The sequence below is a fragment of the Diceros bicornis genome, chromosome 3 (genome assembly GCF_020826845.1).
Source record: "Diceros bicornis minor isolate mBicDic1 chromosome 3, mDicBic1.mat.cur, whole genome shotgun sequence".
Lineage (NCBI taxonomy): Eukaryota > Metazoa > Chordata > Mammalia > Perissodactyla > Rhinocerotidae > Diceros > Diceros bicornis.
Window position 1 is genome coordinate 91031766 of NC_080742.1, and position 27093 is coordinate 91058858.

Below are 27093 nucleotides of genomic sequence, written 5' to 3' on the forward strand. Positions count from 1 at the left end.
AAAACAACGTAACCCACGGCCGAGGGTCCGCGGCGGCCCCACGTGGAATCGGGCTCCCTTCCCTCCGGCCCTGGGGTGCGGCGCCCGAGAACCGCGCCTGCCGCGTCGCCGCGGCCCGGCGGCTCCTGCGCTGAGGGGCTGCCCCCTGGTGGTCAGCGCCAGGCCATGCACCCCGTGCCGGGGAGGTGCGCGGCGGTCCAGGGACCTCGCCCGAGAGAACTGGGTCTGGGAGCATACACGGAAAGCATGGCCCATTGTGTTCCCGCTGGGAGGGAAACGTGCCTGTTACATCACCAGACAGACACGTCCACGCATGGCTGGAGAAGTTACAGCTAAGGCTACAGAGTGGCTGCTGCTTGAAATTCTCCCTAAGAGCGGTGGGTTGGTGAAAAGCAAGGAGGAGGAGTACGAGGCGATTTGCCGCGAATCTGACTTTGCACCGCAGATTCGCTATTTCTACTTGGATGGAGCTCTGTTTTGTTTTTGTTTTTGTTTTTGTTTTAGGAGGAGAGAGAGGATACAGCAAGGGGTAAGGAGATGAGTGTTATGACTTGAGGATGATCATGGAGAAGGGGGCTTTAGATCCCTGTTGTCTAAAGCCTCTTTGTGGCCACCACTGCTTATACATGTGAATCATCGCGCTGTTTATAAAGTTATCAGATGTGTTCTTTTTTAAAAAAAAAAAAAGTTCATGACTCTCTCTTTATAAGCATCATTTAAAAGCAGCAGTTATTCTCAAAGCCTCACTTAATTTTAACATGTAGCGACTCTTCCCTCATATTCTCTCTTTTGTCGCGAGGAGAGGGGCTTGTGAAGGCCAGTGTCTGCACCAGATCTCCAGCCCATTCTCTTTATAAAAATAACAGGCGTCTGCTCCAGTTTCTTGCTGTCCAGTTCCTTCTCCTTCCGTATTTTCATTTTTTATCCCCTTCTGATTTCTTTCCTGGACTAAAAAGATGCTTTGGTTGAACTCCCTTTCTTGCCTCTCTGTATAGTCATTTCTTCCCTGCAGTTCACCCTCTCTTTTGCCAAGAATGAGGTTCAAATCTTGGTAGTCCAGCTTCTGTTTCTTCCACTTCGTTTCCTTCCCAAGGTGGCCAGTGGACTCCTTCCTAAGTCCAGACTCCATCCTTACCTCCTTGCCTGCAACGCACAGTTGGCAATGCTGACTGACCCGTCATTTTCACTCCTTTGTCTTAAACTAACATATTGATGTATTATTACTGTATTTCTCTTTGGAACTTTACCAAAATATACTTTCAGCATTTTAAAGCAGTTTTTTTTTTTTCTTTGAGAGTGGAGGAACCAGGAATGAAGTGCTGATATTTGTTTTAATACATTGTGAAATGCTTCTTGTGTGGGCTAAATTGTGTCCCCCTAAAATTCATATGTTGAAGTCCCAATCCTCAGTACTTCAGAAGTAACTGTATTTTGAGAGAAGATCTTTAAAGAAGTGATTAAATTAAAATAAGGCAGATGAGGTGGGGCCCTAATCCACTATTACTGGTGTCCCTAGAAGAAGAGAAAGAGACACCAGAGATACCTCTGCACACAGAGGAAAATCCATGTGAGGACACAGCAAGAAGGTGACTGTCCACAAGCCAAGAAGAGAGGCCTCAGGAGAAACCAACCCTGCCGACACCTTGATCTTGGACTTCCAGCCTCCTGAACTATGCAAAAACAGATTTCTGTTATTTAAGCCAAAGGCAATTCAAAATTACCTAATCGGTGAGTTCTAACTATCAATAAGTTAGTGGTTAAATTAAGATACATCATACAGTGGAACACTTTCCAACTGTTAAAAGAAATGAGGTAGATCTGTGAATCCTAATATGGGAAAGTTTAAAAGTTTAATGTTTAAAATGTGTTGGTTAGTGTGCATAATATTATCTCATTAATATAGTTAGTATACAGATGCACAGCTTCTGTGTGTGTGTGTGTGTGTGTGTGTGTGAGCGAGTGAGTGTAAAGGCACAGAAAATGTCTTGAAGGATCCCAGAAGAACTTGATAACCATGGTTACCTCTAATAACTGATTCCAGGGTGTTTGGGAAGGGAGAAGAGCACTTTCCCTTTTCATCTTCTATAGTTCTTAACTTGTATTATTTGTATCACTAAAAATAAAGAAAAACATAAATGTTTCTGGGAAGAAATGGTCACATACACTTTTGGCTAGGAGAAGTTAATAATATCACTAGTTAAAATCACTAAAACTGTATTCTAGATGATAAAATAGAATTAAGAGGCAACACATTGGAGGCTCTAGCATAGAGTTAATCCATGCTCGTGGAAAGTCCCATGTCCTACCCGCCCCCCATGGGTTGTGCTATTCATTCCTCAATCAGTCCTTCTTAGAATTGAACTCTTACCAAGTCCTACTATCTATCTCTCGAAAATCTTTTGTCCCATTTCCACACCTCTGCCCTATATCAAAGCATGGGTATCTCTCCTACTGCAGTGGCCCCCTAATTGAGCTCCCTGCATCCCCCCCCCCCATACCATGCTCATCCACTCTTGACACTGCAGTGAGGGTTCATTCTAATGTTCAAGTCTGGTCATGCCAGCTCCCTACATAAAACCATGTCATGGCTTCCCACTTGCCTCAGACTATTGACCTCGGTATACAGCCTCCACGTGGTCTCCAGCCCACTTAGGTCTCCAGCCTTATTTAACACTGTGGTTCCTCTTTTCTCCCAGTACTCTAGCTCCAAGGGTTTTCTTTAAGTTTACTCAATATGTAACGTTCCCTGCTACCAAAGTGAAATTTCCTTCTCCTAAAAAACAACTTTTTCTTATCTTAGCTCAGTCATCACTTCCCTAGAAAAGACATTCCTAACCTCCAGACTACACCAAATCCTCCTCCTGACTATACCAAATACCTCTGCTTCTTAGTTCTTATCCAGGTTGTAATTTTGCATGTATTTGTATGATCATTCGATTAGCGTTGGTCTCTCTCATAGCTTCTCATGCTGTGAGCGTAGAGTTCGTCTCCTTTTTTGCCCACCATTGGGTCCTCATTGCCTGGTTTCATTTCTGACATGTAGTAGGCTTTGCTGTCTTAACAAATACATAAATGTATGTTGAATAAATGAATAAGTATACAGTGAATCTTCAAGAGATGTCTGTTAAATTAGTGAGCAAGTAACTGAGTCTTTGGAGGACTAGTGTAAACCTGTTTGGCAGAGGACCAAATGCAGTCAGGTTTCAGAAAGAAAGAGCAAGGAGAAGCCTACACAAGGGAGGTACTTTGGATAAGACCATCAGGATTTCAGAATACTTCAGGATGGAAGCCCAATGTGAGGTAAGGTTAGCTGATTTCTTAGGTCTCATACCAGGAAACAGTTGACCTTTGGGAAGCAAATGGGAGATGTACACTGAGGGAGTGGTCAGGAAAGTTCCATGTCAAACACTGAATTCAGGGTCTCTTGTGTGTGTTTGTGCCTTTAGGTTTTAACCAGTCTCTACCTATGTCAGTCTCACTTTTAATGGTAAAGGACCACTATTTTTCTAGAAGACTCCTGAGAGTATTTTGGTGTTGATCTAATAGAAGGGCTTCCGACAAAGGGTTTTTTCAGGGTCAGAGAGCTGAAGCAGGCCCGCCATCACCTAGGTACCTACATCAGGGAGAAGGAGTTGGCTGAAGAATGGAAACCAAACAACCAAGGGCACAGTATAAACGTCCATTAAAAACCTGGGAAATGACAGCTGGTGACCAGCACGAGTCTGACTAAAGGGTCATTGCTCCTGTGAAGGTGCAGACCCCAGACCCTTCCCTCCACCTAGGAGCAAACAGACTACTCCGTGAAAGTCAGCATATTCTCACTGGGCACATGTCTTGTGAGGCACTCTGGGACGTGGAGATGATACTATTGCCAATAAGTCTAGAGAGAGTGGATGTGAAACAACTGTAACATCAGATGGATTTATGTAGGTGCCAAAATTGACTGCCAATTAAGTGCGAGGGAACAGAAAGGAAGAAGCAATTATTTCTAACCAATGTATCAGAGATGAATTTACAGAGGAGGTGACAATAAAACTTCACTTTGAAAAATATCTGTGATCTTTGTGGGCAGAGAAGAGTGGAGGGCATTAGAAGATGAGGCTATATCACAGTCCACAGCATGGAGATGTGAATGTGAAAACCTTGATTAGGGAAAGACAACATGTTCATCGTGCCTGAAACTTGTTAACAGGACTTGCATAGTCCTAGCTCTGAAAGAGGCGTTTGGGCCAGGTTTTGAAGGAATTTAGCTGCCATGCTAAGGAGTTTTGATTGTAGTCTACAGGCCAGAGGAAAGTTTTTAAGAAATGCCATGTAGGAAACACTGAGATTAGCTCCTCAACATCTATTTCCTACCCCACCTCCACTGTCCATTCTAACCAAATCCCAATTTTGTTCAGATAATCCACCTCTCCCCACTTTCAGGGGAAAATGAAGCCATTTTCAGTTCCAAGGATAGATATGTATTAGCTTAAGCCAAGCATGCTAATCCATACCCTTTGCACTGCAACTTTCTGAGTTATACATAATAAATGTAAACAATATGATACTTAATTGTCCAGCATATGCAAGAGGCATACACAGAATAACAGAATTATGATCATTACCAGTGGTACATCATCCATTTTTGTAAATAGAGGGAAATCCCTGCAGTAACTCCAGTTATTCAGGAAGCAAAATGCAGGGATTTCTTCATACATATGCTTTCCAGTTACGGTCGAGTATTAATAGTCATGGGCCTCCTTCAATTATTTTTAGTTACACGTTAAACTTAATGTGGTCTTATATATTCTTTCCCTGAATGGTCTCAAGAATCTGGAAAGGATTAGCCATACTCTAATTTAGGAATAGAGATGGGTAAATCAAGCTATGTGCATTTACTGGTGTGAGTCACTGGGGAGGTTTACCAAGTCACTATTTAAGATGATCCAGAACAGGTGTCTACAGCTGTTTTAAGAGTAAGTACTGTGGTGGCCATGAAAATGCTCCACTTAGATCTCCAACTCAGGGAGCCGGTGTGTGATTGACAGACGGCCCCAGCTGGTGTCCTATGGAATCCTTGACACCAAGGCCATGCTGCCCGGGGCTTCTCCTAGCCAGTGATTAAGTATGGCCGGGGTACTAAGCCAGGCTCATTCCTGGAAGACACGGGACTCTTCTGATGGATGACTTTGGCTCAAGGACTCTCCATCAGCCTTGGCAACTTTCTGAGACCTGCACTGCAGTCAGTGTAAGCCTTTCCTTCCTCCACTCTCTGCTTCACAAGGGTTAAACCTATATCACAGTCTGATGGCTCTCCCGGCCTCCTCTGGGTCCCTCTCCATTTTCTCTCACAGGTGTTTCTGTTAATAAATCTCTTTGCACATCTGATCTCGGCTTCTGCCTCTTGGAGGACCCAGGCTCACACAAGTACTGTTATAGTTATATATCCTAACATTAAAATGCTCAAGTGTATTACTAAAATTGTGTTGTAGAGGGAGTAAAGAGCAAAGGAATTAACTTGGGAGTATTTATGAAAGCCTCACCCACTATGTTGTTCATTATTTAGTGCAGGTATGATAACCTTTACTCAAATTATAGCATGTCTGTCTCCAAGGGCAAGTTCCTGCCTGCCTATTTATTTAAAGCAACGAAGCTGGAGTTTGCTGCTTCTCTTGAAGTGGCCAAGTTAGTGGCCAGCCCTAACTCAGAGTTATAAAAGCTTTTATATTCTCTTTTGGTGTATTTGTGAAATTAACCTAGGCATATATTTTCATTTTTGATCATAAGTGTGTAGAATATGTCGTAGGAGCCAGTAATATTCCAATCACAGAGGGTATCTTAGAACATAGCACTACCACTCCAGAGATATCCATGCTGATACTTTCTTCCTCCAGAATGAACAAGAAGGGTCTTCTTACATTTCTAAACTCCTCCCATCTCCAGGTCAGATATAAAGTTTGATTTTGTACTGAAGACTTCAGTCACCAGGAGCCAGTGGAGCTGACTTAGCCCAAGGCTGAGAGTGGATGTTTTTCCTCTGGCTCTGAAATATCAGACCCATTGGGTAGGCACACAACAGATCCAATTTCCTATAATTGAACCCACACTGGTGTGGTTTATATGTCTTCATGCACAAACCCACAAGGGTTGCAGATACCAAGACGCCAGAGGGGTTAACATATGGGAATTGGGAGTCATGGAAGGCCAATATCTCCACAACAAAATTCCTACAAAGAGAGGGTGTCAAATTCCTAGTCCTGTGGGACCAGCAATGTTATTTTCTATTGTTTTCTGCACATGTAAAAATTATTTCCAAATTGATTTATTCCAGAGCCAGCCCTGATGGCCTACTGGTTGAGGTTTGGCGTGCTCCACTTCGGCAGCCTGGGTTTGGTTCTCGGCCACAGAACCACACAACTTGTCTGTCAGTGGCCATGCTGTGGCAGCGGCTCACATAGAAGAACCTACAACTATACACAAGTATGTGCTAGGGCTTTGGGGAGGAAAAAGGAAGAAAAAAGGAGGAAGATTGGCAACAGATATTAGCTTGGGGTGAATCTTCCATTGCAAATAAACCCCAAAAACAAACAAAAAAAATTGATTCGAAAGTTCCTGTGCCATCAAGGTCTTCCTTCTCAAGGCTTTCTGTTTTATACTGAGACTTGTGACCAAAGTGTCTTTTAATTTTAACTGAGGTCTAATGGACATCATTCAGCTTAATGAGGGGAAAGGGGGATATGGAGTGAGAAGCCAGGAATAACTGAGTTTGTTTCCCCCTACTCTCTCCACATTTGTCCTAATGGACATCAGTATGTCAGACTAAAACTTTCATTGCTATGCAAATTTAGTCAATTGTTTCCAGATCAATTTTCTTCATATGAATTCGGTTCCAAATTCCACTTGTTATTGGATCTATTGGGCCGTTGACAGGGGCCCAGAAATGAGTATATAAAAGTATAGTCGTGTCTCCTTTCAGTACCTTTGGTAGAGGCCACAGCAACCGCTGAGATAAGCCCCTCTTACTCTTTAGTTATAGAGAAATTTCAGAGGGGAAAAGCTGCAAAATTCACTGTGAAGTGTGCCTTGACTTTGAAGTCTGAGAGACATCCATAAGTTGTGAGTTTCCATGAGGTCAATAGTTCCTATCATAAGGTAGGTCAGGATTCTGTGATCAAGACTTACACCTGAGAAAGTAACTATCGATTCTTATAGGAATGAAACTCATGTCTGTCTTGCTGCTCTCAGTACGCCAGCTATCATTTCACCTCTCTTTGCCTTGAATTATCTGCCTGGTTGGCTCCATTATTTCCTTCAAGAACCTGCTCAAATGTCACCTTATCAGAGAGGCTTTCCTGGACCTCACTACATAAAGTAGCAAACATACCCATTGTCCAGTCCCCTACCCCAGAACACTGTCTTCCCCATCACTACTTAGTTTTATATGCCTTCATGGTACTTATCACACCTGACATATGTTTATTTGTTCATTTATATTCAAACTGGAACATAGCACTATGAGGGCAGGAGCTTTACTATGTTTATATCTCCAGACCCTGTAACAGTATCTAGCATTGTAGTAGGTGTTCAATAAATTCTTATTAAATAAATTTTTTAGTGACATGATGGCTAGAATGGAAGAGGATGCCCAAATGTGGGATATGCATCTTACAGAAGCCAAAATTTTATGATTTTATGAATGCTTAAGAAACATGTTATGAATGCTTCTTAAAAGAGGGCAGATAAAACAGGAAGGATTTTAATTTAACTTAGGAAAGTATTTTCTAGTGGCTTGATCTAGTTTTGTGCTAAAAAAATATTTAAAATCTGGGTGAGGCCACAGAACTTGACTACCTTTGTCTGCTATCTCACAGAGATCCTAAATTCAATGGGGAAGTTTGAGCACTGGATAAAATGGTTTCTGCTACCCTTTTTATCAAAGCATTATATATCTAATGGAAAGGCATCTTTCAGCTTCTGTTTTAAATTTTAATTCCTTCTGTGTGGCCCAATTATAGCAGTTAGTAAGTGAATTTACATGGATTGTAGAGGTATATTGTAGTCCTCCTAGGTAAAAGCAAACTTCTACCCTAATGACTACTTCCTATTCCTTCCAGGAATGGTTCAGGGAATCTGTGTTTCAGAAGGAGTGGGGAGTTTCAGATGATAAGTAAGTGACCCATAAGTATTGACACATTGTCTCAACTTCATTTTGTTCATTAGGGGATCATTAGGGAGCCATCCTTTCCCAGGGTACCTCTTGTGTACCTTGTGATATTAATGTTTTTTCCAGTTTATCCATTATGCACAATCAAGAGAAATGCAGATTTTAATCTTCTATAAGAGGAACAAAGGCTCTTTTGCATTTAGAAAGAAAGAAAAGCAGGCCCTGATATCTAGGAACTTGTCTAACACACTCAGCTGGGCCATGTTGTTCTCCTGTTTGTACATAAACAATTTCACAGAACATCAACCTCAGACAACGTCACTCTGAGACCACGATAAAGTAAGACAAAAACAAAATCTCTGGGCAACTACAAAATATCAAACATCCCTCTCTTTTGTCTAAAGTAAGTGACTGCTGCTTTTTTAGAAAAACAATTACACCTTCAGTCAGCCCTCCTGATAGATGAGATTTACTGAGGTAATTATAGAATTGCCTCTGCTTCTTACACCATCCAATCCAGAACAAAGCCTTGCCATCTTGGACCCTCCCCAAAATTATCCACTCAAAGCCCAAATCCTATAATGGGTTCTTTCTAACTCTTTCACTGAGATGCCCAAAGTTCCCTGTGGCCCTAGCTTAAGTGAGTAATAAATCCAACTTGTTCCACTACAGGTGTGTTCCTGGTGGTCTTTGGCTAGAGGGCATTAATCTGTTATCCCTGAGGATATGTTCTCCTCCCCATCCCATTAAAAGCCCTTCTTTATCCAGTTCCAGAGATCCACTAGACTTGATCCTAAGGTAACTCCAACACTACTGACATGAGTCAGCTGTTTGCCCTTTCATAGTTTATCTCCAAGTGTTTCTTATGAGGACCTGAGATTTAAGTTTGCTTTGTTATCAATAAACAAGCTCATAGTGCCAGTGGTCTTGTGATTAAGTGTCAAAAGCCTTAATTAAGGCTTATTATTGTTTCCTTTGTAACATTTTGGCTCTAGGCTGCACTGACAGCAAGAAAAGGAGAAACTCTACGTAAAAAAATAAATAAAAAGTTGGCGTTTCCTCTCCTACAGCTATTTACCTTGATGGAGGGTGAGGGAAGTTTAAGACCTCTTTTCAGGTTCCTGACTCCTGTTTCAACAACAGTTCACAGATAACAGGACCAGGCATAGGTATAGCCTGCTGTGTGTCTTTGGGCCCTGGACTACAGGTTGTGTTGAGGACGGGCCAGGTAGGGGTGGGTATCTTCTCTCTCTGGGGCCTTTTCTGGACCCCTTCAATTACATGTTTTTATATTGTATGTTTGACCATTTTGCCTTCCGCCCCCACCATTTCGGCACTATCTCAGATCTCAAATTATACTAAATAATTTTGGCAATCTGTGAATTACATGTCAAAATTTAGGCAGTCCATGGAAAGAAATTTTTAGTACCTACATGTACCTATTTCTTAAAGTTATATACATTTGACTTCCTTTATAGTTCAGATGAACGGGAGTAACATTTTAATCACCCTCTGGTACACATATTTGTATTAACCTAATCCTCGGCTCCTAATACTGTCATCACTGGTCAATGCATGGCTTGTTTTTAATTTACTCATTCATTTATTCCATTTATTTCTAATGTAATGAACACCTATGAAACCAACCACCCAATATGAGGATAGAACATTGACAATAACTTAAACCACTCAATCTTTCCTCTCAGAGAAATGCTTCTTTACAACATTCAAGTTCACAAGAATCCAAATGCTTAAGTAGCATTTCTATAGCTCTCTTGAACTAGACGTGGAGTTTTTGTGTGTGTGGTTAGAAGATTTCTGGAAAGTTGAGGATCACCCCCCACCCCTTCTCTACCACACTTGGAAGATTGATGCCAATGACGTGGGTCAAAGAAAGAAATCCTTTTCAAAATGGAAGCCAAGCATCGGTCCAAAAGCTTTGAAGGAATAAAAAACACAGGAGTGAAGTAGTCGTCAAAGAAGGGATAGGGTGTGTTACTTTTGTCAGCAAAAATAGTCAACATCTAAGGCCATAACCGGTTACCTATTGGCCTGCTAGGCACATACATTAGGTGAGGTTGTAACATCAGGTGGGGACATTGGTTTAGGGACTAAGTATATCCGAGATTGATCTTATGAAGAGGAGATAGGATGGATTGCCAATAAATGCAGCTGTTGAAGATTAGCTGTAAGGCCAGTACTCATCAGAGAGCTTGTTGGCCTTGGGAGTTACACAACAATAGAAAGTAAAGTAATGGAGTTAAGGAAAGGCCAGCGAGAGACTAGGAGTAGCAGGATACAAGAAACCTGGGAGCTGAAGATTTCCACTAGATAGTTGACTGCTTCTCCCAAATACAGCAGAAAAATAGCTGAAAACAGATTATGATGTTCAGATAAAGTGGCAAAGAACATACCAAGGAGACTGAGATGGAGGAAAATTCTCTGACACCACCTCGCTTCATATAAGACTAAAACTTATTAAAATTGTCAAATGAATAGGAGTACAGGAAAGCTTACAGCCCCATTATGGTCTTGAAATGCTACCCGGGACAGAGACAAATAGTATGCCTTCTTGGAAAGAACATTAGTGGGAAATCTTCATGCAACACCCTATTCATTCACTCCACATACATCGAAAACCTTCTAGACAGTAAACTTAAATCACCACACACATGGTAAAATCGGGGGCAGGCTTTGCTTTTTGTGGAACACCTGTAGAAACAGGAGAAGGTGAAGTGTGTTTGAAGAGCTGGAGGATATTTAGTGTTGCTAGAACTAGAGAGTAATGGGGAGACATGATGAGCCCGGACACATCAGGTGGATCCAGATACCTAAAGGCCTCATAAGCCATTTTAAGGGTTTTGGTTGGACTGTATCTTAGTCAATATGAAGCCACTGAAGGATTTTTATTTGAGTTTATTAAAAATTTTTCAAAGTAATACATGCACAAAGTAAAAAATTAAATAATACAGGACTTAAAATGAAAAAGACAGTTCCCCCCACCCCCACCCTTTTTAACCCTAGTCCCATTCCCTAGAGGCAATGCATTTAACAATTTCTATTTTTAGATCTTCTGATAACTAATTTCCTAACATTAAATAATATGTTTGAACAATAACTTCTTGACTTATTAACTTTAGACAATCTTTAATAATTCCTCATTACAAAAGATAAGGATCTAACTTATACTAGCCCCACCTTTCCTTTGTCCATCCTTTCCCAAATTGTTGATAGATGTCATTTTTAATACTTCTATTGGTTTAATTTATAGCTTTGAACAGTATACCAATCTTCTAGTTCTTGTTCCATCAACTGGAGACTTTCTTTTTTCACCCCCACTTTGAATATATAAGAAGCCCTACTCTTCCTCCCACCTCTCTTCCCTCAACTAATTCTCAACCTCTTTCTGCTCTTTTTTCCTTAACTTGTCAGGATCAATTATTTTCAATTTCAGTTCCGAATAAAAAATTAAGCCTTTCATGTTTGTCTACAGGCTGATCAGAAAACACTGAACACCAAAAAATAGCATCTACGTTATTTTGGCTATGTAAATACTGTTTACTGAAAGCCAAGTAGAAACTAAGATATATTCTTCCATACGCATCCAACACCATGCTGCCTGTGCCACTTGAAAGGAAATATACCTACCGCCCATGTCAAATCGAGTCTCTTCCTACATTTCACGAGTATTTTTTGTGTTTGTTTTATAATTGGACCTGAATTTCTTGACATATTTTTGTTTTGCCTTTCTTTTTTGTTGACTAAAGAATGTAGGTCTTCTGTATTTTCAAACATTCCAGCTTCTCAATGATACCGTCTGTGACACAGAACACATATTCTTCCCAGAGAGCCTGAGACTGTGCACTTTCATCTGAAATGGGTCTGCTGGATTACTGTCACTCTAGAGTGACAGATACCCTGTTGGCTATCTGTCACTCTAGAATGAGACATCCTGGGTGAGATCCATTGTTTTCTGGATTCCATTTCTTCCTCTTTCCTGGTTTTCATCCTCATTTTGCTGGAGAACTTCCTCAAGGTACTTCCTCAGTAAAGGTGCAAAGGAGGCAGACTTTCTGAAAACTTGCATGTCAGAAAATGTCTATTTTGACTTGACTCTTGACAGTTTGGCTTGCTATGGAATTCTGGGTAAGTAAATTTTCTGTAAGATCTGTGAGGACATTGCTCCATTGGCATTCCATTCAGCATTGTTGTTGAAAATTTGTTGCCAGTCTATTTCTCATCCCTCTTCAGTTGAGCTAATTATGATGATCTAATTTTATTTTCTCTCTGGGCACTTTTAACGTCTTCCCTCCATCCTTAATATTCCAAAATTTCACAAAACTGTGTCTAGATGTAGGTTGTACTGGGGCCCCTTGTTCTTTCTGTTCTTCAATCCTTTTCCTTTTTACTTCTTCACCTATATTTTCTATTTTCTCTCTTCCAGAAACTCCTAAAGGTTAGATATTGATTGTCTATGTTTTTCCTTTCTTCATATTTTCTGCTATTTCTTTTTGCTCTATATCTAAGGCGGTTCCCTCAACTTTATTCTCCAGCCTGTCTACTGGATATTTTTGGCAGTTTTATTTCATTTTCCAAGGGCTATTCTTATTCTCGGAGTTTTTCCTTTCTTTGTAGCATCCTGTTTTCGTCTTACAAATGCACCTCAGATCTCTCTGAAGATATACCTAGATTCTTAAGTTATTTTTTCCATGATAACTTTGTTTCCTCCAGAGTTTGTTGTATTTTCAATTTTCCTAATTCTAATTGGTTATTCTTCTTACACGCTTCTCCCTTGGTCCCCCCCTGCTCTCCCAATGCACAATATCTGGGAATTTCTAGCTGATCATTTGCATTTAAGAATCAATGTAACTGTTGACTTTTTTAGGAGTTGGTGTGGGTTTCCTCTGCCCTTGTATGGTTGGGTCTGTTTCTCCACTAAGCCTCTTTCTCACTAGAAGCACTTGAGTACTTAAGGAGGGGTTTCAATTGTCAGAGAATTCGCTGATAGACTAGGGTTCACTTATTTCCACAAACAGAGAAATTTTATTCTGCTGCACCAACTCCTACCTCTCCTCAGGTAGTTTATTCAGTTCCTTTACACAAACAACAACAACAACAACAACAACAGATTTTTAACTGGCAACAATTGCAGACTGCCTGTGTTCTGCGCACAAGGGTTTGGGTAGAATGGGATGGGGTTCAATTTTACAACTGGTATAATTCTTTAGTAGATAGACTTTTCAGATGCCCAAGTCTCTCTGGGGTTATGTTGTTCTGTCTGAAGGGTACCTTCACTCTTTCATTCATTATCACGCTTCATCTACTTTCTCTCTTCCAGAAATGTGTTGAGATCTTCTTCACATATATTCAGATCCGTCCATTTTTCTTTGCTGAGATGTGTCAATTTTCTTTCGTATTTCTTGACTTCAGTTTCAGTGGGGCCTGGAGAGGGAGGGGAGGTAAACTTACATGTTCAGTTCATCATCTTAAATTCAAAGTCCCACTGGAAGCTTTTAGATAGGGGAGTGACACGGATAGCTTTACATTTTTAAAAGATCCCCAGGGCTGTACTGCTGAAAATGGACTAAAGAGGGCCAGAATGGATACAAATATTATTCTAAATGACTGAGGATCTAATTTCCCTTCTGAGAACATGCAATGTCTGGGGCTTTTGGGAGTCAGGCACTTTACCAAAATCACCCACGATTCAAAATCCAATAGCTAGCAGAATGCTTTCATGGTGCCCTAGAGAGAATGACTGAAATCTGAATAACCCAGAGCCTAAAAGACTTGGTTGATGCTAAAGGGGTCATCCCAGCACTGTCTATTGGGAAGTACTTCAGGCGCCTACCTCAAATTCTTCCTCTGAACTGGCATTTGGGATAAACAAAGGGACTTTTTGTTCTGATAAAATTAGATGAGGGGTAAGTACAAGCAGCCAAACCTCTGGCAGGTAGGGACATAAAGGTCCTTCTCTTTGCTGCCTGGTTTCTTCATTTACTCATTTGTTTAGTTATTCAAAGCACTGTAGTTACTAACACCCATTCTGTAATCAGAATGCCTGGGTTCAAACCCAGATCTCCCACTTATTAGCAATGTAGCCTTAGGCAATTTACTTGATCTCCATAAAATTCAGTTTGCTCATTCCTAAAACGGGAGTGATAAGTTTCCATCTCATAAGATTATTGTGAAGATTAAATGAAACCATCTATATAAAGGAACCAGTACAATGCTTGGCATATAACATCCTACTAATTGATAGCAATTATTTTAAATGTTGGATGAATATTCAACATCTATGTTTAAAACACCTAGATCATAGATATTCATGAAATAAGGGAAAATAATTCTAGGTTGAGAAATGACATGATAAAGGAATCCACAGAAAAACATTATCTAGGTCAAATCTTACTGTCTATGCATCCACCCAATTCCCAATAAAGCAAATAAAATGGTGCATTAATATAACCAAATAAAAAAAAAGTGAGCTAAAGGAAAACTTAATCCTAGAGCCCCAACTCTAGTTAAAACTACAAAGAAATGGAAGGTTCTGAATAAGATTATAAGAAAACAAGAAAATCTTTGAATGTCTTGTAATTAAATGAAATTTGGGTCAGCTGTATCCAGTTAGCTTGTTCCAAAGTAAAGATTTCTATATGTGTGTGGACTTTATCTGCCAAAATGGTAAGTAACTCTTGACAATGACAGGAATCTGTGTCACTATAGAAATATAAACACCGTCACTAAGCCGAATGCCCATCGTTTGCTAAAGACAAACACCCTCATGGAATTGTTCTGGTTTCTCAAGTGACTTCTACTCTTGATTTAATCAAAGAAGAAACTGTGTCTGAAAGAAAGAATTAAAGAAAGAGACCAAACCCCAAGTAGCTATGAAAACCCCACTGTGAATTTAGAGCCTTTCCTTTAGATTCATAAAGCAATGTACCAGAAACCTTTCAGAGGTTGGTGTATAAAGTGCAGGATGGGATAGGGTTAATGACACTGCCTCTGTAAATGCCATCTAAAAGTGAAGTCTAGCTTTACAATGACATTTAGTTAATTAGATAATAATAATGACAGCTGACGTTTTCTCAGTACCTACTAACTAGCAGGTACTGTTCTAATCACTTTTAGCTGTACTGAAATTTAATCCTCACAGTAATCCTATGACACAGACCTCATTTTACAGGTGAGGAAATCGAGTCACTGAGAAGTTAAGGAACTCGCCCAGAGTCATACAACTAATAGGTGAAAGAACCAGGATTTGGCCACAGGGAGTCACTGTGAGAAATGATTATCATAACCTCTAGGCTGTAGGAAGAGAATGGGAAGGAGTAAGCTCCCAGCTCTGTGTACCAGCATAAAATAAGACAATCCCTTAGAGTGCCTGCACTGTATTCACAAACCTCTTTAGAATTATCAATCTTGAGTCTTCACAACAACCCTGTGAAGCAGGGATTTTTATCCTCATCTCACACACAGAAATGGGAGTACAGAGATAAAGTGACTTTCCCAAGCGTGAACCCTAGCTATGGGCTCTTTCTAGCATGCCAGATTGCTTTTCAAGCTCTTTGAAGGCTACACAATGCACAAAGTCTATGAGTCACCAGGGAGCTGCCTGGTTATCATGGTTTCAGCTGGGTTCTATGGTCAGGGCTTTTGGAACAACTGATCAAAAATAAAAGCCTAGAGAGTCCTCAGGATGCCAGGATGAGAACCACCCTCTATGGGCTATAGCCCATGATGGTGAACCAAGGGCTGTCATAGAAGCAGGTGCCAAAGCTCTCAGAACTGAGCCAATATAGGGTCAGGAGGGCATCTGACAGCTGAGAGCAGAGGAAGAAGACTCATACACACAAGGCCTTGCTCCTGAGAAATTGTGATTCCCCTTTCTGCTGTGTTCTTAACCCACTTCCTAGACACAGAACTACATAATAAGATCCAGGGGCAATGAGCTGAGGGGACAAGGCTAGAACCCTAAGAGACAGAGGTCGAGGAGTGAATCCCCATCTCTGCCTACCTCCCCAAACCTCTCTACCTGCCACCTCGCTGGGCACTCCTTACATCTGTGTGAGGAGGTACAATTTCATAATATTTTCCTTCCATTCAGGCAGATAGGCCAGGCTGGTAGCCACTTCCTTCTGGATAGGCCACGCCCAGGCCTCAAAGAACGGAGCCAGATTCTTCTGCACTTGGTGGGAGAACATCTTCACCCACAGATTCATTTTGTCAACATTGTCTGTGGGCAAGTTGGTCTGGTTCCGATACTCGGTAAAGAGGCGGATGAATGGCTCCCAACCAAAGGCCTCCTGGAGCTGGAAAGAGAAAGCAGCATAAGACATCTAATCTACAACAAGAAGACCCAGCACACACTCTAGTCGATGAATTTAATGTATTTAACCTCTTGGACCCTGCTTTCATATCTATCACTGGCCCTCTCCTGGTTTACCTGCTGGCCTCACATGCTGCTCTCTCACATTCTAATCTTAAGAAGGGCCTCCGAGCCAGCACAGTGCTTGATACAAAAAACACTCCATAAATGATGCTATGGTAACAACTGCCATGATTATTATCAGTATTTACCACCAATACTATTATTTGTATAGCTCACTAGATCGTGAAAGTGGTGATAGGATATTACACTCAAGGCTTTAAAATGGGCTGAAGTAAAAAATCCTTATATCTTTCATAGTTGCAAAGTTAAACCCCAATAATTGGGGAACTCTCACCCTTATTCTGACATAATCCTCATTAATCATAGGTCTATACCAATTTGCAAGGCTACTAAAATGGCCTCTGGGAAAAAAGGTGAATCCGGTAGAAGCAGAAGACTAAGTATAGTCTAGGCAGCTAGAATTAAGAGTAAGGCATAATTTTAGAAAAAGGCCACCGTCCTGAGGCCACTGGAAGTAGCCTGTGTTACGCCAGGTTATGGACCTTTCGAGTGAGAGGGACGTTGGCAGTTCCTGAGACCAACCTCAACCTGATTTCACAGATGAGGAACTTCTGTCCCTGGGGTGAAGTGGCCCCAGGGACAAGATTAAAGTAGAGTCTCCTTGGCGGTTTCACTGTCATTTGTGGCAGTGGGAACGAGCAGAGAGGAACTCAGGCAGGCAGAAGAACCAGAACCGAGTGTGCCTGGCCTGGGAGTGAGTTCCAGAATACAAGGTGATGAATCTCTCCACAGTGAGCTGGGAACCGATCCAGGGGCTGGGGGGACGGACCTGGGGTGCCGAACGATAATTCAAAGGCAAAGGCAACCTCCACATCCAGGCCAGTGAGGAATCTGGGGTTGCCTATAAGGTGGAAACTGAGGCACTGCCAAGTCATAATGAGAAGACGGTATACTCATGTAAGGAAACAAAATAGGTCCTATCCCATATATTGTGTGTGTGTTGGGGGGGAGTTTGGTTTTAGACAGCTATTAAATAGCACAGTTTGGCTTTAATTTCAGGTCTGTCTGGGTTTAAAGTCAGTGATAGTAACTATATTTATACTATACTTGCCTCTACCATTTTTTAACCTTTCTTAGTGCTTTCTATCTATTCTCATCAATCTCTTCAAAATCATGGGGTTAGGGTGGCGCTGAAGCAATTAAGGCCACTTGAGGGTCATGCAAAGTGACACACTGAGAGCCATCATCACAGAGGACTGTCACACTGGGCTTTGTCAGAGTCTCCCAAGGCCTCGTGAGGGAGACACATGTAGTAGGAGGCCTCCTGGGTCACTAGACTATCACCCAACAATGCTGCTCTGGCAGTCCCCACGGTAGTGGGTTCCCATCACCCTCCATTCTTGCCCAGTACCTGTAAATAAGTTTCCAGGGCAGTCCACGCATTCCAGTTTTTCACATTGGGGCCCTTGCCCAGGTAGATTCTGACTCTCTTCTCCCGAACTGGGGGCCAGAGAGCAATATTGGCACGGCCTCGAGGAATGCCCAAGACCGTTTCATGCACGTAAACACACCACAGGTTGCAGGTGGCCTCGGTGGTGTGCGGGGGGAACTCCCATTCCTGCCGCTGCTGGTTGCGGCCAAGCTCATGCACAGGGCCCCACAGCCCCTTGGTTCTGATGAGTTTCTCATTGATGAGCTCTTGCACAGATTCCAGATGGCACATGATGGGGTACCCTGCATGCATCCAGCCTGGAAAACGCAGGAGGGCAAGAGAGGGTTAGAGCGCTCCCCACCCATGTTATAAAATTCTTCTCTGTATGGTATCTCAAAATACTCTGTAGCCCCCGATGACTTTTGGAACCCCACAATACTCAGAAGGGCAATCCAAACCCAGACCCTCCTGGGCTTTCCTCCCTACCCCCTCATTCTGTAATAATGCCTACAACCTCACTCTGACCTGAGAGAGTATGGCTACGGGAGGTGACTCAGGTTATAAACAGCCATTGATGTTACTATTCAATTTTCTATTTTTATGAGAATGGCTTGTCCATGTGAACCTGTGTCATACTCTCTTCTTAAAATTAAGAACTTTTTTTTTTTGGGACGGCCCAGTGGCTTAGCAGTTAAGTGCGCGCACTCCGCTGCTGGGGGCCCGGGTTCGGGATCCTGGGCACGCACCGACGCACGGCTTCTCCGGCCATGCTGAGGCCGCGTCCCACATACAGCAACTAGAAGAATGTGCAACTATGACGTGCAACTATCTACTGGGGCTTTGGGGGAAAAAAAAAAGGAGGAGGATTGGCAATAGATGTTAGCTCAGAGCCGGTCTTCCTCAGCAAAAAGAGGAGGATTAGCATGGATGTTAGCTCAGGGCTGATCTTCCTCACAAAAAAAAAAAAAGAACTTTTTGAGGGTGGTCCCCCCCCTCGTTATTTAGATAGAGTTGCCCATGTTGACACTGCTTTATCATGATCATCTATGGAAGTCAAGAATACTAGGGTCTAGAGTGATGTTCATGGTTCTTTTATTTCTATACACCCCCTCATTTTTAGGCCTCTTGACCCACTGGCAAGTCTCTTTATTCAGTGTCTCCTCAAAGTTGTTAAATTCCTGCTCCCAGCTACTGTGACCTAGGCCGAGGCCCTCCACCATTTCTACCCACTCCTGAAGTCCCCTGGTGGACATGTGAAAGTCCAGCACTTATTTTCTGCATCATTCTCACTGTTTGATGACATCTCTTGACAGGCTGACTTCAAGTGTTATATATTTTAACATACTGCATACATATAGGTCTACAGGCTGCTTTTGTGTCACATAATCTCACCACATTTCCTTATGCCATCAAAATATCACTTTAAATGGCTTCCTTAATCTCTATTGAAGATACACATGATACGTTATTTAACCATCACATAACTGTTGGACATTTAGGTCATTTCCAAATTTTTGTGGGGGGAAGTGGCTGAGTCTTTTTTTTTTTTTTGGGAAGAATGTATGACAAGTGGTGTTTTTTTTTTTTGAGGAAGATTGGCCCTGAGCTAACATCTGTTGCCAATCTTCCTTTTTTTCCTTATTTCTCCCCAAAGCCCCAGTAGATAGTTGTATCTCATAGTTGTGCATCCTTCTAGTTGCTGTATGTGGGACACGGCCTCAGCATGGCTTGATGAGCAGTGCACAGGTCTGCGCCCAGGATCCGAACCGGTGAACACCGGGCCGCTGAAGTGGAGCCCACGAACCTAACTGCTAGGCCACAGGGCCAGCCCCTCAGTCTAGTTTTTTAATGCATTTTTTCCCTTTTTGTTTAAATAGTAAGGATTATATCTTATATATCTTTCTAGAAAAGCATTTTACCCTGCTGGCTGCCCACTGCATAGCTATTGAAGGAAAGGGAGGCCCTTTGAGGCAGCATGTACAGAGGGTTGGTTCCCCAGAGCACCCACCAACTGAGATCTGCACGTCGGCAACAATCCTCTGAGGCAGGCGCAAAGGGAAGGGCTCGGCCCCTAGCCGTGCCACAGCCTGCATCACCTCATCCCAGAGGCGAAGCAGTGGCTCAGGATTCTCCAGGGTACGAAGATTTGCGGTCGGCACTGTCAGGATGATGTTGTCCGTAGCCAGCTCTCCCCAGGGACCTGGGTTCTCCTGGATACGCCTCTTCCACTCTTCCTGGGATGTCTCCCCTGGGAAGAGAGGCCATGGAGCTTGAAACTTACTTTCTCAAATGCCTTACACTAAAACATACAACTTGAAGCACAGGAGGAGAACACCAAGCTCACAAACAACCATGACCCCCTCTATCCTATAAAGTCCCCATGGATGTGGTTTGGTCTCATCTCCTCGGCCCCAAAGCTCAACCTAAGGAAGCTTACCTTCTTTCCCTCCATTTATTTGAACTTCTCTCTTCCTACACCAAACAGCTCCAAATGACCTCCTCACCCCCAGCTCTCCCCTTCCTTTGGGGTTCACTACAGCTTCCACTCACCCAGCTTGTAGTATGGAGCATGCACAGCCCCCTTAACAGTGACGGGCACAGAACCCAGTTTGCTGCTCTGGGGCACGATGATATAGAGCAGGCCACCCCAGAGGCAGGTGATGGATTTCGTGGGCTTGTCCAAGCAGCACCGGTTAATCACCAGTGGGCCTCGGAACAGCTTGCTGGCCCTGGTCAGGTCGTCAGTGTGGCAGCCAATCTGTACCTGTAGCAGAGAGATCCCCCCACGGAGTCACCCTGGGCATGTGCGAGCAGAAGGGAAGAGCACCCAGGGGGTGGGGGCAGGAAGGGTCACGGGGCCATGACCCCATGCAAGCCCAGGCTTCCCACTATTTATGAACTGTGGGAGCTAAACCCATGAAATCCTGTCATTCCTCGAGGTCGTATGGAGAGGATCATGTGTAAAGATCCTCCCAGGGGAGTCAAATAGCTCCACAAAGGGTCATGCTGACACACTGATGTGAGGGGCACCAGGTGTAACCCATAGGCTAATTCTGAGGGCTGACTCCCACAAAGGGTCCCTGGGTGTCTCTGCAACAGACAGAATCCTAGGTGCCTATTCCATGATGGTGATTCTGGCACTGGGAAAGGGGCAGGGGGGATCCTGCCTTTTGCTATTAGAGAGAAGGCCTAGCGGGAGGTGGAGTGACTGGCTGATGTAGTGGACGGTTGATTCAGTTCCTTCATTCTCCAAGGCCCCCATTCCTGGCCCAGTGGAGTGACCCCTCTACTGGGTGGAATCTTGGGATTGTCTCCTGGGTGTATGCTAAACAAGTTCCAGGACAGATGCAGACACAGAATCGACCCTAAGCATCACAATGACCTTAACGGTGACAGAGCAGGACGGCAACTTTATTTGCGAATAGGGTGTATGTATGTGAAAGTGACAGAGGCGAAGGTGGACTGGGCAAGCATGGAACAGTCTCTGCATCCCAGGCAAGTCAAAGAGACCTTGTGCTACAATGGAAGATGCATATGGGGTGGAAAGTGAACTAAGATTTACTGAACTCTCCTGTGGGTCAGGGCGCCTTCTATTTTGTACTTTTCTTAGTCCCTACTCTACGATTTAAGTTAAAAGCACAAAACCTGAGCCAGAAGTTGATTAGGTTGGAGTCCTGGGCTCTGAAATGTATCAGATCTATACATTTAAATCAATCACTCAGCTATTCTGCACCTTAGTTGCCTCATCCTTAAAATGGAGGTAAAAGCACATACCCTGTATTACCAATAGAGTTTTTATGAGAATCAAATAAGATGCCGACTGTGAGAGCAAGAGCATTCGGGTTCCATGGTATGTGGTGAGATGGGGCGTGGCCTTACCTTCAGGTCAGCAGAGGCAGCAGCTTCAGGCAGTGAGACCTCTATAATTTGCCTCCCAGGTATGTAAAGCCCGGTACTCATCCAGCAATATCTGGTGCCTGCCAAAGGCACAAGAAGGCAGACTTTATCCCTCCTCCATGATTCCATCTCCGCCCAGCGTTCCCACAGCCCCTTCATGAGCTCTGCACATCTTTCCCCCTCCATTCCACCACCTAAAACCCCAACTCCCATCTCCTTGAAAGTGCATGGCAAAGCATGGAGATGGCCCAGTGGAGGAGATCAGATCCCTGAAATGAGGTGCTGAAGCCATCATGCCCCATCCCCCAGTTCCCACAATGCGGAGTGCCCACCCCTCCTTCTGTACCTGGATTGTTGCAGTTGACTTCAACGGTGATAGGAGTTTCCGAGGGACGCAGGTAGGGGCTGCTGTACATATCTTCTATTTCTGGGACTAATAGAGAGAGGTCGCTTCCCGAGTGGGCCAGACCAGTGGCCAGGGAGAGCATGGCGCCCCTGCAGCAGTCGTTGATAACGGGGTTCTCTCGGGTTGCTACTGGGAGCCGGTATCGACTGAGCAGCTTCCGCAGGAGCCGGTGCACAGACATGTAGGCAGGGATCTCTTCCGCAGGGATCTGCAGGAAAGCGGCGCCATCCGGCCCCAGCTTGGCCAACCAGCCCTTTTCCACATTCCCTCTCTTCCGGCCCATGATCACCTGGAACTCGGCCAGGGTGGAGCGGAAGTGATAGGTCCTAATCCCTGCTTTAGGAGTACGAAAGGGCCCTGGATTCAGGCTTTGGCTTGTGATGCTGATGCCAAAGGGGTTGAGGAGGAGGTTTCCTGGGAACCGAGCCAAGGGGGACACTCCGGGGTTCTTGAAGGCCCACCACCAGGCTTGGGCTCCAACGAATAGTCCCCCGCCCTCTGCTACAAACTCCTGCAGCTCTTTGACTCCCACATCACTCACGGGCTCAAAGCAATAGACACTCGCATCACTGGTCAGGTGGGGCTCGATGCTGGCGTCTATGCCCCCCACTGCGAGCAGACCACTCAGTGTCCTCAGTTCTGTTTGCACCACGATCTTGCCTCGGCGGCCCCCGTCCAACCAACGCACGGCATTGAGCAGAAAAGGGCCCAGTTTACCAACGGTGAATAATACCTTGTGGCCAGTCACGACCACGCGGCCCCGGCCATAGCGGGCAGCCGCGATAACACAGCCATGGTAGGAATCTAACCCCAGGGGAAAGGCTAATGCCCCGTGCACTAGCAGCTGGGATGGGAAACAATCCGAGTTGCTGATGTCCAGCTCTGAAATCCCGTGCAGCAGCTCCTCTCTATCCTCGGAGAGATCATCTTCACAACTGAAAAAGACACATGTGTTTTCCATTAAAGAAGAGACTCGACATAAAACTCCCGGAACAGGGCCTGGCACAGAGCAAGGGTCAGCTGTTCTAATATCATCTTTTTTTTTTTTTTTTTTTGGTGACGAAGATTAGCCCTGAGCTAACATCCGATGCCAATCCTCCTCTTTTTTTCTCAAGAAGATTGGCCCTGGGCTAACATCCGTGCCCATCTTCCTCTACTTTATATATGGGACGCCGCCACAGCAGGGCTTGATAAGCGGTGCATTGGTGCGTGACCGGGATCCGAACCTTGAAACCCCGGGCCACCAAAGAGGAGCGCGCACACTTAACTGCTACGCCACGGGGCCGGCCTCACTAATATCATCATTTTTAGCTCTAACAGGAGGACTGGGAGAACAAAGTGGGCAGATCTGACCTAATAGGGTATGGAGACTTGTCTGAGGGAAGACAGAGGGACATTACTTCTGCTCTGCTCATTCTCTGAGTACAGACTCTCCAAAGGAAATCTCAAAGGAAGCCCTGTTGTATTTACCCAATACGGCAATCTTAGATATTATGGATTTAAGTGTTTATTTTAAGCATTATATAAAGAACTAAATGGGAAATTGTGTTTTTATTCTTGTAACGAATCTTGTTTATAAATTACATGCACCTGGTTTCCTGCAGATGCAGTCAATGGAGAGTTGAGTTTGTAGTGCCAGTGAAGAATCACTGTTATTTCAAAAGGTGGGCAGGGGAGCTGACTGGCCTCCGCTCTAGTGAGATCCTCCTGTTACTTGAACCTAAGAGGACTGACTCTACACTCAACCCTCCACACATTCATTGCCGGCCCACATGAGTGATGTGTATCTGTGCTATCAGGTTTTTCTCAGCATCATCTGTTCCTGTCTGTGGGTAACAAACCCCTATAAGACCTCAGGACACCCACAACCCCACAATGGGAGAGGCAATCCTGGATACAGTAGGATTATTAGAGGTAAGGGGTAAAGTGACCTCTGTAAGCTTGAGATCCCAGAGCTGGCTATGCCCACTTGTCAGGTAAAGCTAAGGCAACTGTACAGTCAGAAGGCAGCTTTAAGGAAACACTGAAAAATAGGGGTCAGGCAGACAGCCTATCTGCAGTATTTGCATTGTACTTGCTGTGGCTGGCAGAACTCTAATCAACTGATGGGAAAACTACAGTCCTCTTAGCAGGTGCAACCCTTTCCTGAAGATAAAGGTATCACCCTTCTAGATGACTCTCCAGCTCCCTGAAACACTAACCAGTAAAATCATTCAACTAGCTCTTCCTGCTGTAATTCCAGGTTTACCAAACAATCTTGTGACTATAATCTTGCTTCTGATGATCATCTGCCTAAAGAAATAAGTCATTGGCCAGGCTAATCAGAATGTTCTAGTTTTGTGACATTTATATTTCTCAAGCAATATCTTGCACAGTCTATCTTTAATTTGGTGATTATAAATAAAAAACATTCGTTTTTAAAATTTTACTACTTTAAACGTATACAAAACTAAATAGAAAATATGTTTTCATTCTTATAATAAGGAGTTCTGTTTATAAATTTCAGGCAATTAATTGTTTTACAAATGAAGTCAGTGAAGAGGTGGGTTACTGTGTTTTAAATTAATAGATTGGCATCAAGGTTTATACACTAGCCCATTATGACAAGATGAGCAATACCGAATGTGCAAAGCTGAGACCCAGACACTAAGTCACTAGAAGTTCGTCTAGACAGTGACCCTAGGTGAGGCCCTGCTCATGCTGAGCCAGGGGGGCATCCTCAGACACATCTGTCTGTTATTTCCAACAGCCATGACTTTTACACAGCTGGAGATAAATAATTGTTTCATAAATCGAAAAAATCTGAATTGGATTTTCATTTCTCTTTCCCATTCTCTTCTGAAATGAAACAAATGTTATTAAAATAAGAATAAATCCATGATAGCACTGCATTTTGAGAATGGTGCAATCAGCAAACTGGGACAGTGAGGAATTTATGGAAAATATAAATCAAATGGAATCAGACTGATCAGAAACCCATGAGAATAGAAGAATCTGTAACTACATACATGTGAAAGAGATCAAGAAAATAAAAAAAACAGGGATTATCATTTGTCCTGAGGAAACACACCTCAGTAACCAATAATGATCAATCTAGAATTTCAATGCTATTTAACATTTAAGTAAACAAGAATCACCAAATAGTTGACGAAAATTAACAGCATGAAAAAGAAGCACCAGACTTAACAAAGAGAAAACCAACTCCCAAGGAAATAAATGGCAAAGAAAGCCCTAAACAAATATTGTATATCATTGGAGAGTTTTGAGATGATATATTCTCTCTCTCTCTCTCTCAAAAAAGGGACAGGCTGCTATAAAAAGTTACTAATTATAATAAAAATATAATTGCCAAACAGATAATCCCAATTTTAATACATGGGCACAAAATGAGTCTTGATGTAGATGAGGACTATGAATAAGTCAACAGGAAAATTGGGTCAAGTGATTCTTCTCGAGAGCAGTGGTCAAGGTCAAACAGATGACCATTATCAGAAAAAAATTAAGAGGTAGTGAAGGACAGACCAGAAGATCTAACCACTAGCAAGTAGGAGTTCCAAAAGCAAAGAACAAAGAGAAAAAAGAAGAAACAAACATAAATTAGATGAAAATTTCCTTGCACTGAAAAACAGATTTGAGTTCTTAGAATGAAATCACTATCTGAATGCAAAGCAGGGTAAATGAAATGAAGAGCAGCATCTAGTCGATTACTGGTAAGTTAATGAACTTCAAATGTAAAGAAAAAGCCTTAAGGTTGCCATAAAGAAAAAGAAAGACAACCTACAAAGAAACAACTGCCCTAAAAACAGTATTTTAGGGCAGGGAGCATACTCTGTATAACATACAGCTGCCTAAGGCTTTTCACTAGCGCGTGGGAATACTGGAACAAGGTCGGCATGCAAGGTTTCCCACAAAATTACTTGAGGTTATGCTGTAGGTCTAGCAAAACAAAAATGCACACGATAGAGAAACAAATTGGCTACATGAAGCAGTAGTGGGCAAGGATACCAGTATAACTTATAACTAACGCTGGTAAACTCTGTCAAGGTTCTGTGACGCTGGATGCAACTGGTAAGAAATAATTCCGAATTTAGTAGACCCATGGTGTGAAAAACAAGGCAAACAAAGAAACAAACAAAGATGAGACAAAACCAAGTTGGAAGCAAAATACCAGATGATTTCAACAAAACGTGGGAGGTAAGGGATGAACATGGTAAGTCAAGAACGAGACAAAGGAAGTTCTTGTTTTGAATGGAAAGGTAGATTATCAAAACTAGTTAATTCTCAACTCAGATATAAAAACATAAGTTTATTTAAAATATAAAGGTAACATAATAAATATGGCTATTAGTATATAATAAAGGTTGTGTCTTTTATCACTGGGAAAACCTAGATGTTTTCATAAATGTTGGGACAAATGGTTAAGCCATTTGGAAAAAGATAAACTGGACTCCTTCACACAATACACAAGAAAAGATTCCAAATGCATCAGAGATATAAATTTTAAAAATGAAACCACACAACTACTAGAAGAAACCAAGAGTGAAATCTGTTACAATCTAGCTGTGAGGAAAGGCCTTCTAACTATAACCCAAAGTTTCTCTTATCAGATGTGATAAGAGAAAATACTGATAACTGTCACACAGCATTTTGATTATTTTAGCTTTCCACCAAGTCTTGAAATTAGGTTATATTAGTTCCTTTCATTTGCATATAATTTTAGAATTAATTTGAACTTTAGTTGGAATTGCACTGAATCTATAGGTCATTTGGGGAAAAACTGGCATCTTAAAAATACTGAGTGTTCTTATCCATCATGA

At 42.8% G+C, this 27093-nt stretch overlaps 1 protein-coding gene across 4 annotated transcripts in view; it reads right to left on the bottom strand.

Moving 5' to 3' along the window:
* Positions 1 to 13216: 13216 nt before the first annotated feature.
* LOC131398491 (TRPM8 channel-associated factor 1) overlaps positions 13217 to 27093 on the bottom strand; it is a 47259-nt gene continuing 33382 nt past the window's right edge. For 3 of the 4 annotated variants that reach the window (XM_058532092.1, XM_058532072.1, XM_058532082.1), the window contains 7 exons: positions 22217 to 23211; positions 21853 to 21950; positions 20524 to 20737; positions 19982 to 20221; positions 17953 to 18290; positions 16211 to 16461; positions 13217 to 13588 (listed from right to left, as the gene is read on the bottom strand). In XM_058532092.1, coding sequence (XP_058388075.1) covers positions 13579 to 13588; positions 16211 to 16461; positions 17953 to 18290; positions 19982 to 20221; positions 20524 to 20737; positions 21853 to 21950; positions 22217 to 23211 — 2146 coding nt within the window. In that variant the 3' untranslated portion in view covers positions 13217 to 13578. Of the gene's footprint in view, positions 13589 to 16184; positions 16462 to 17952; positions 18291 to 19981; positions 20222 to 20523; positions 20738 to 21852; positions 21951 to 22216; positions 23212 to 27093 lie in introns of all 4 variants that reach the window. The other variant, XM_058532099.1, reaches the window with a different exon arrangement.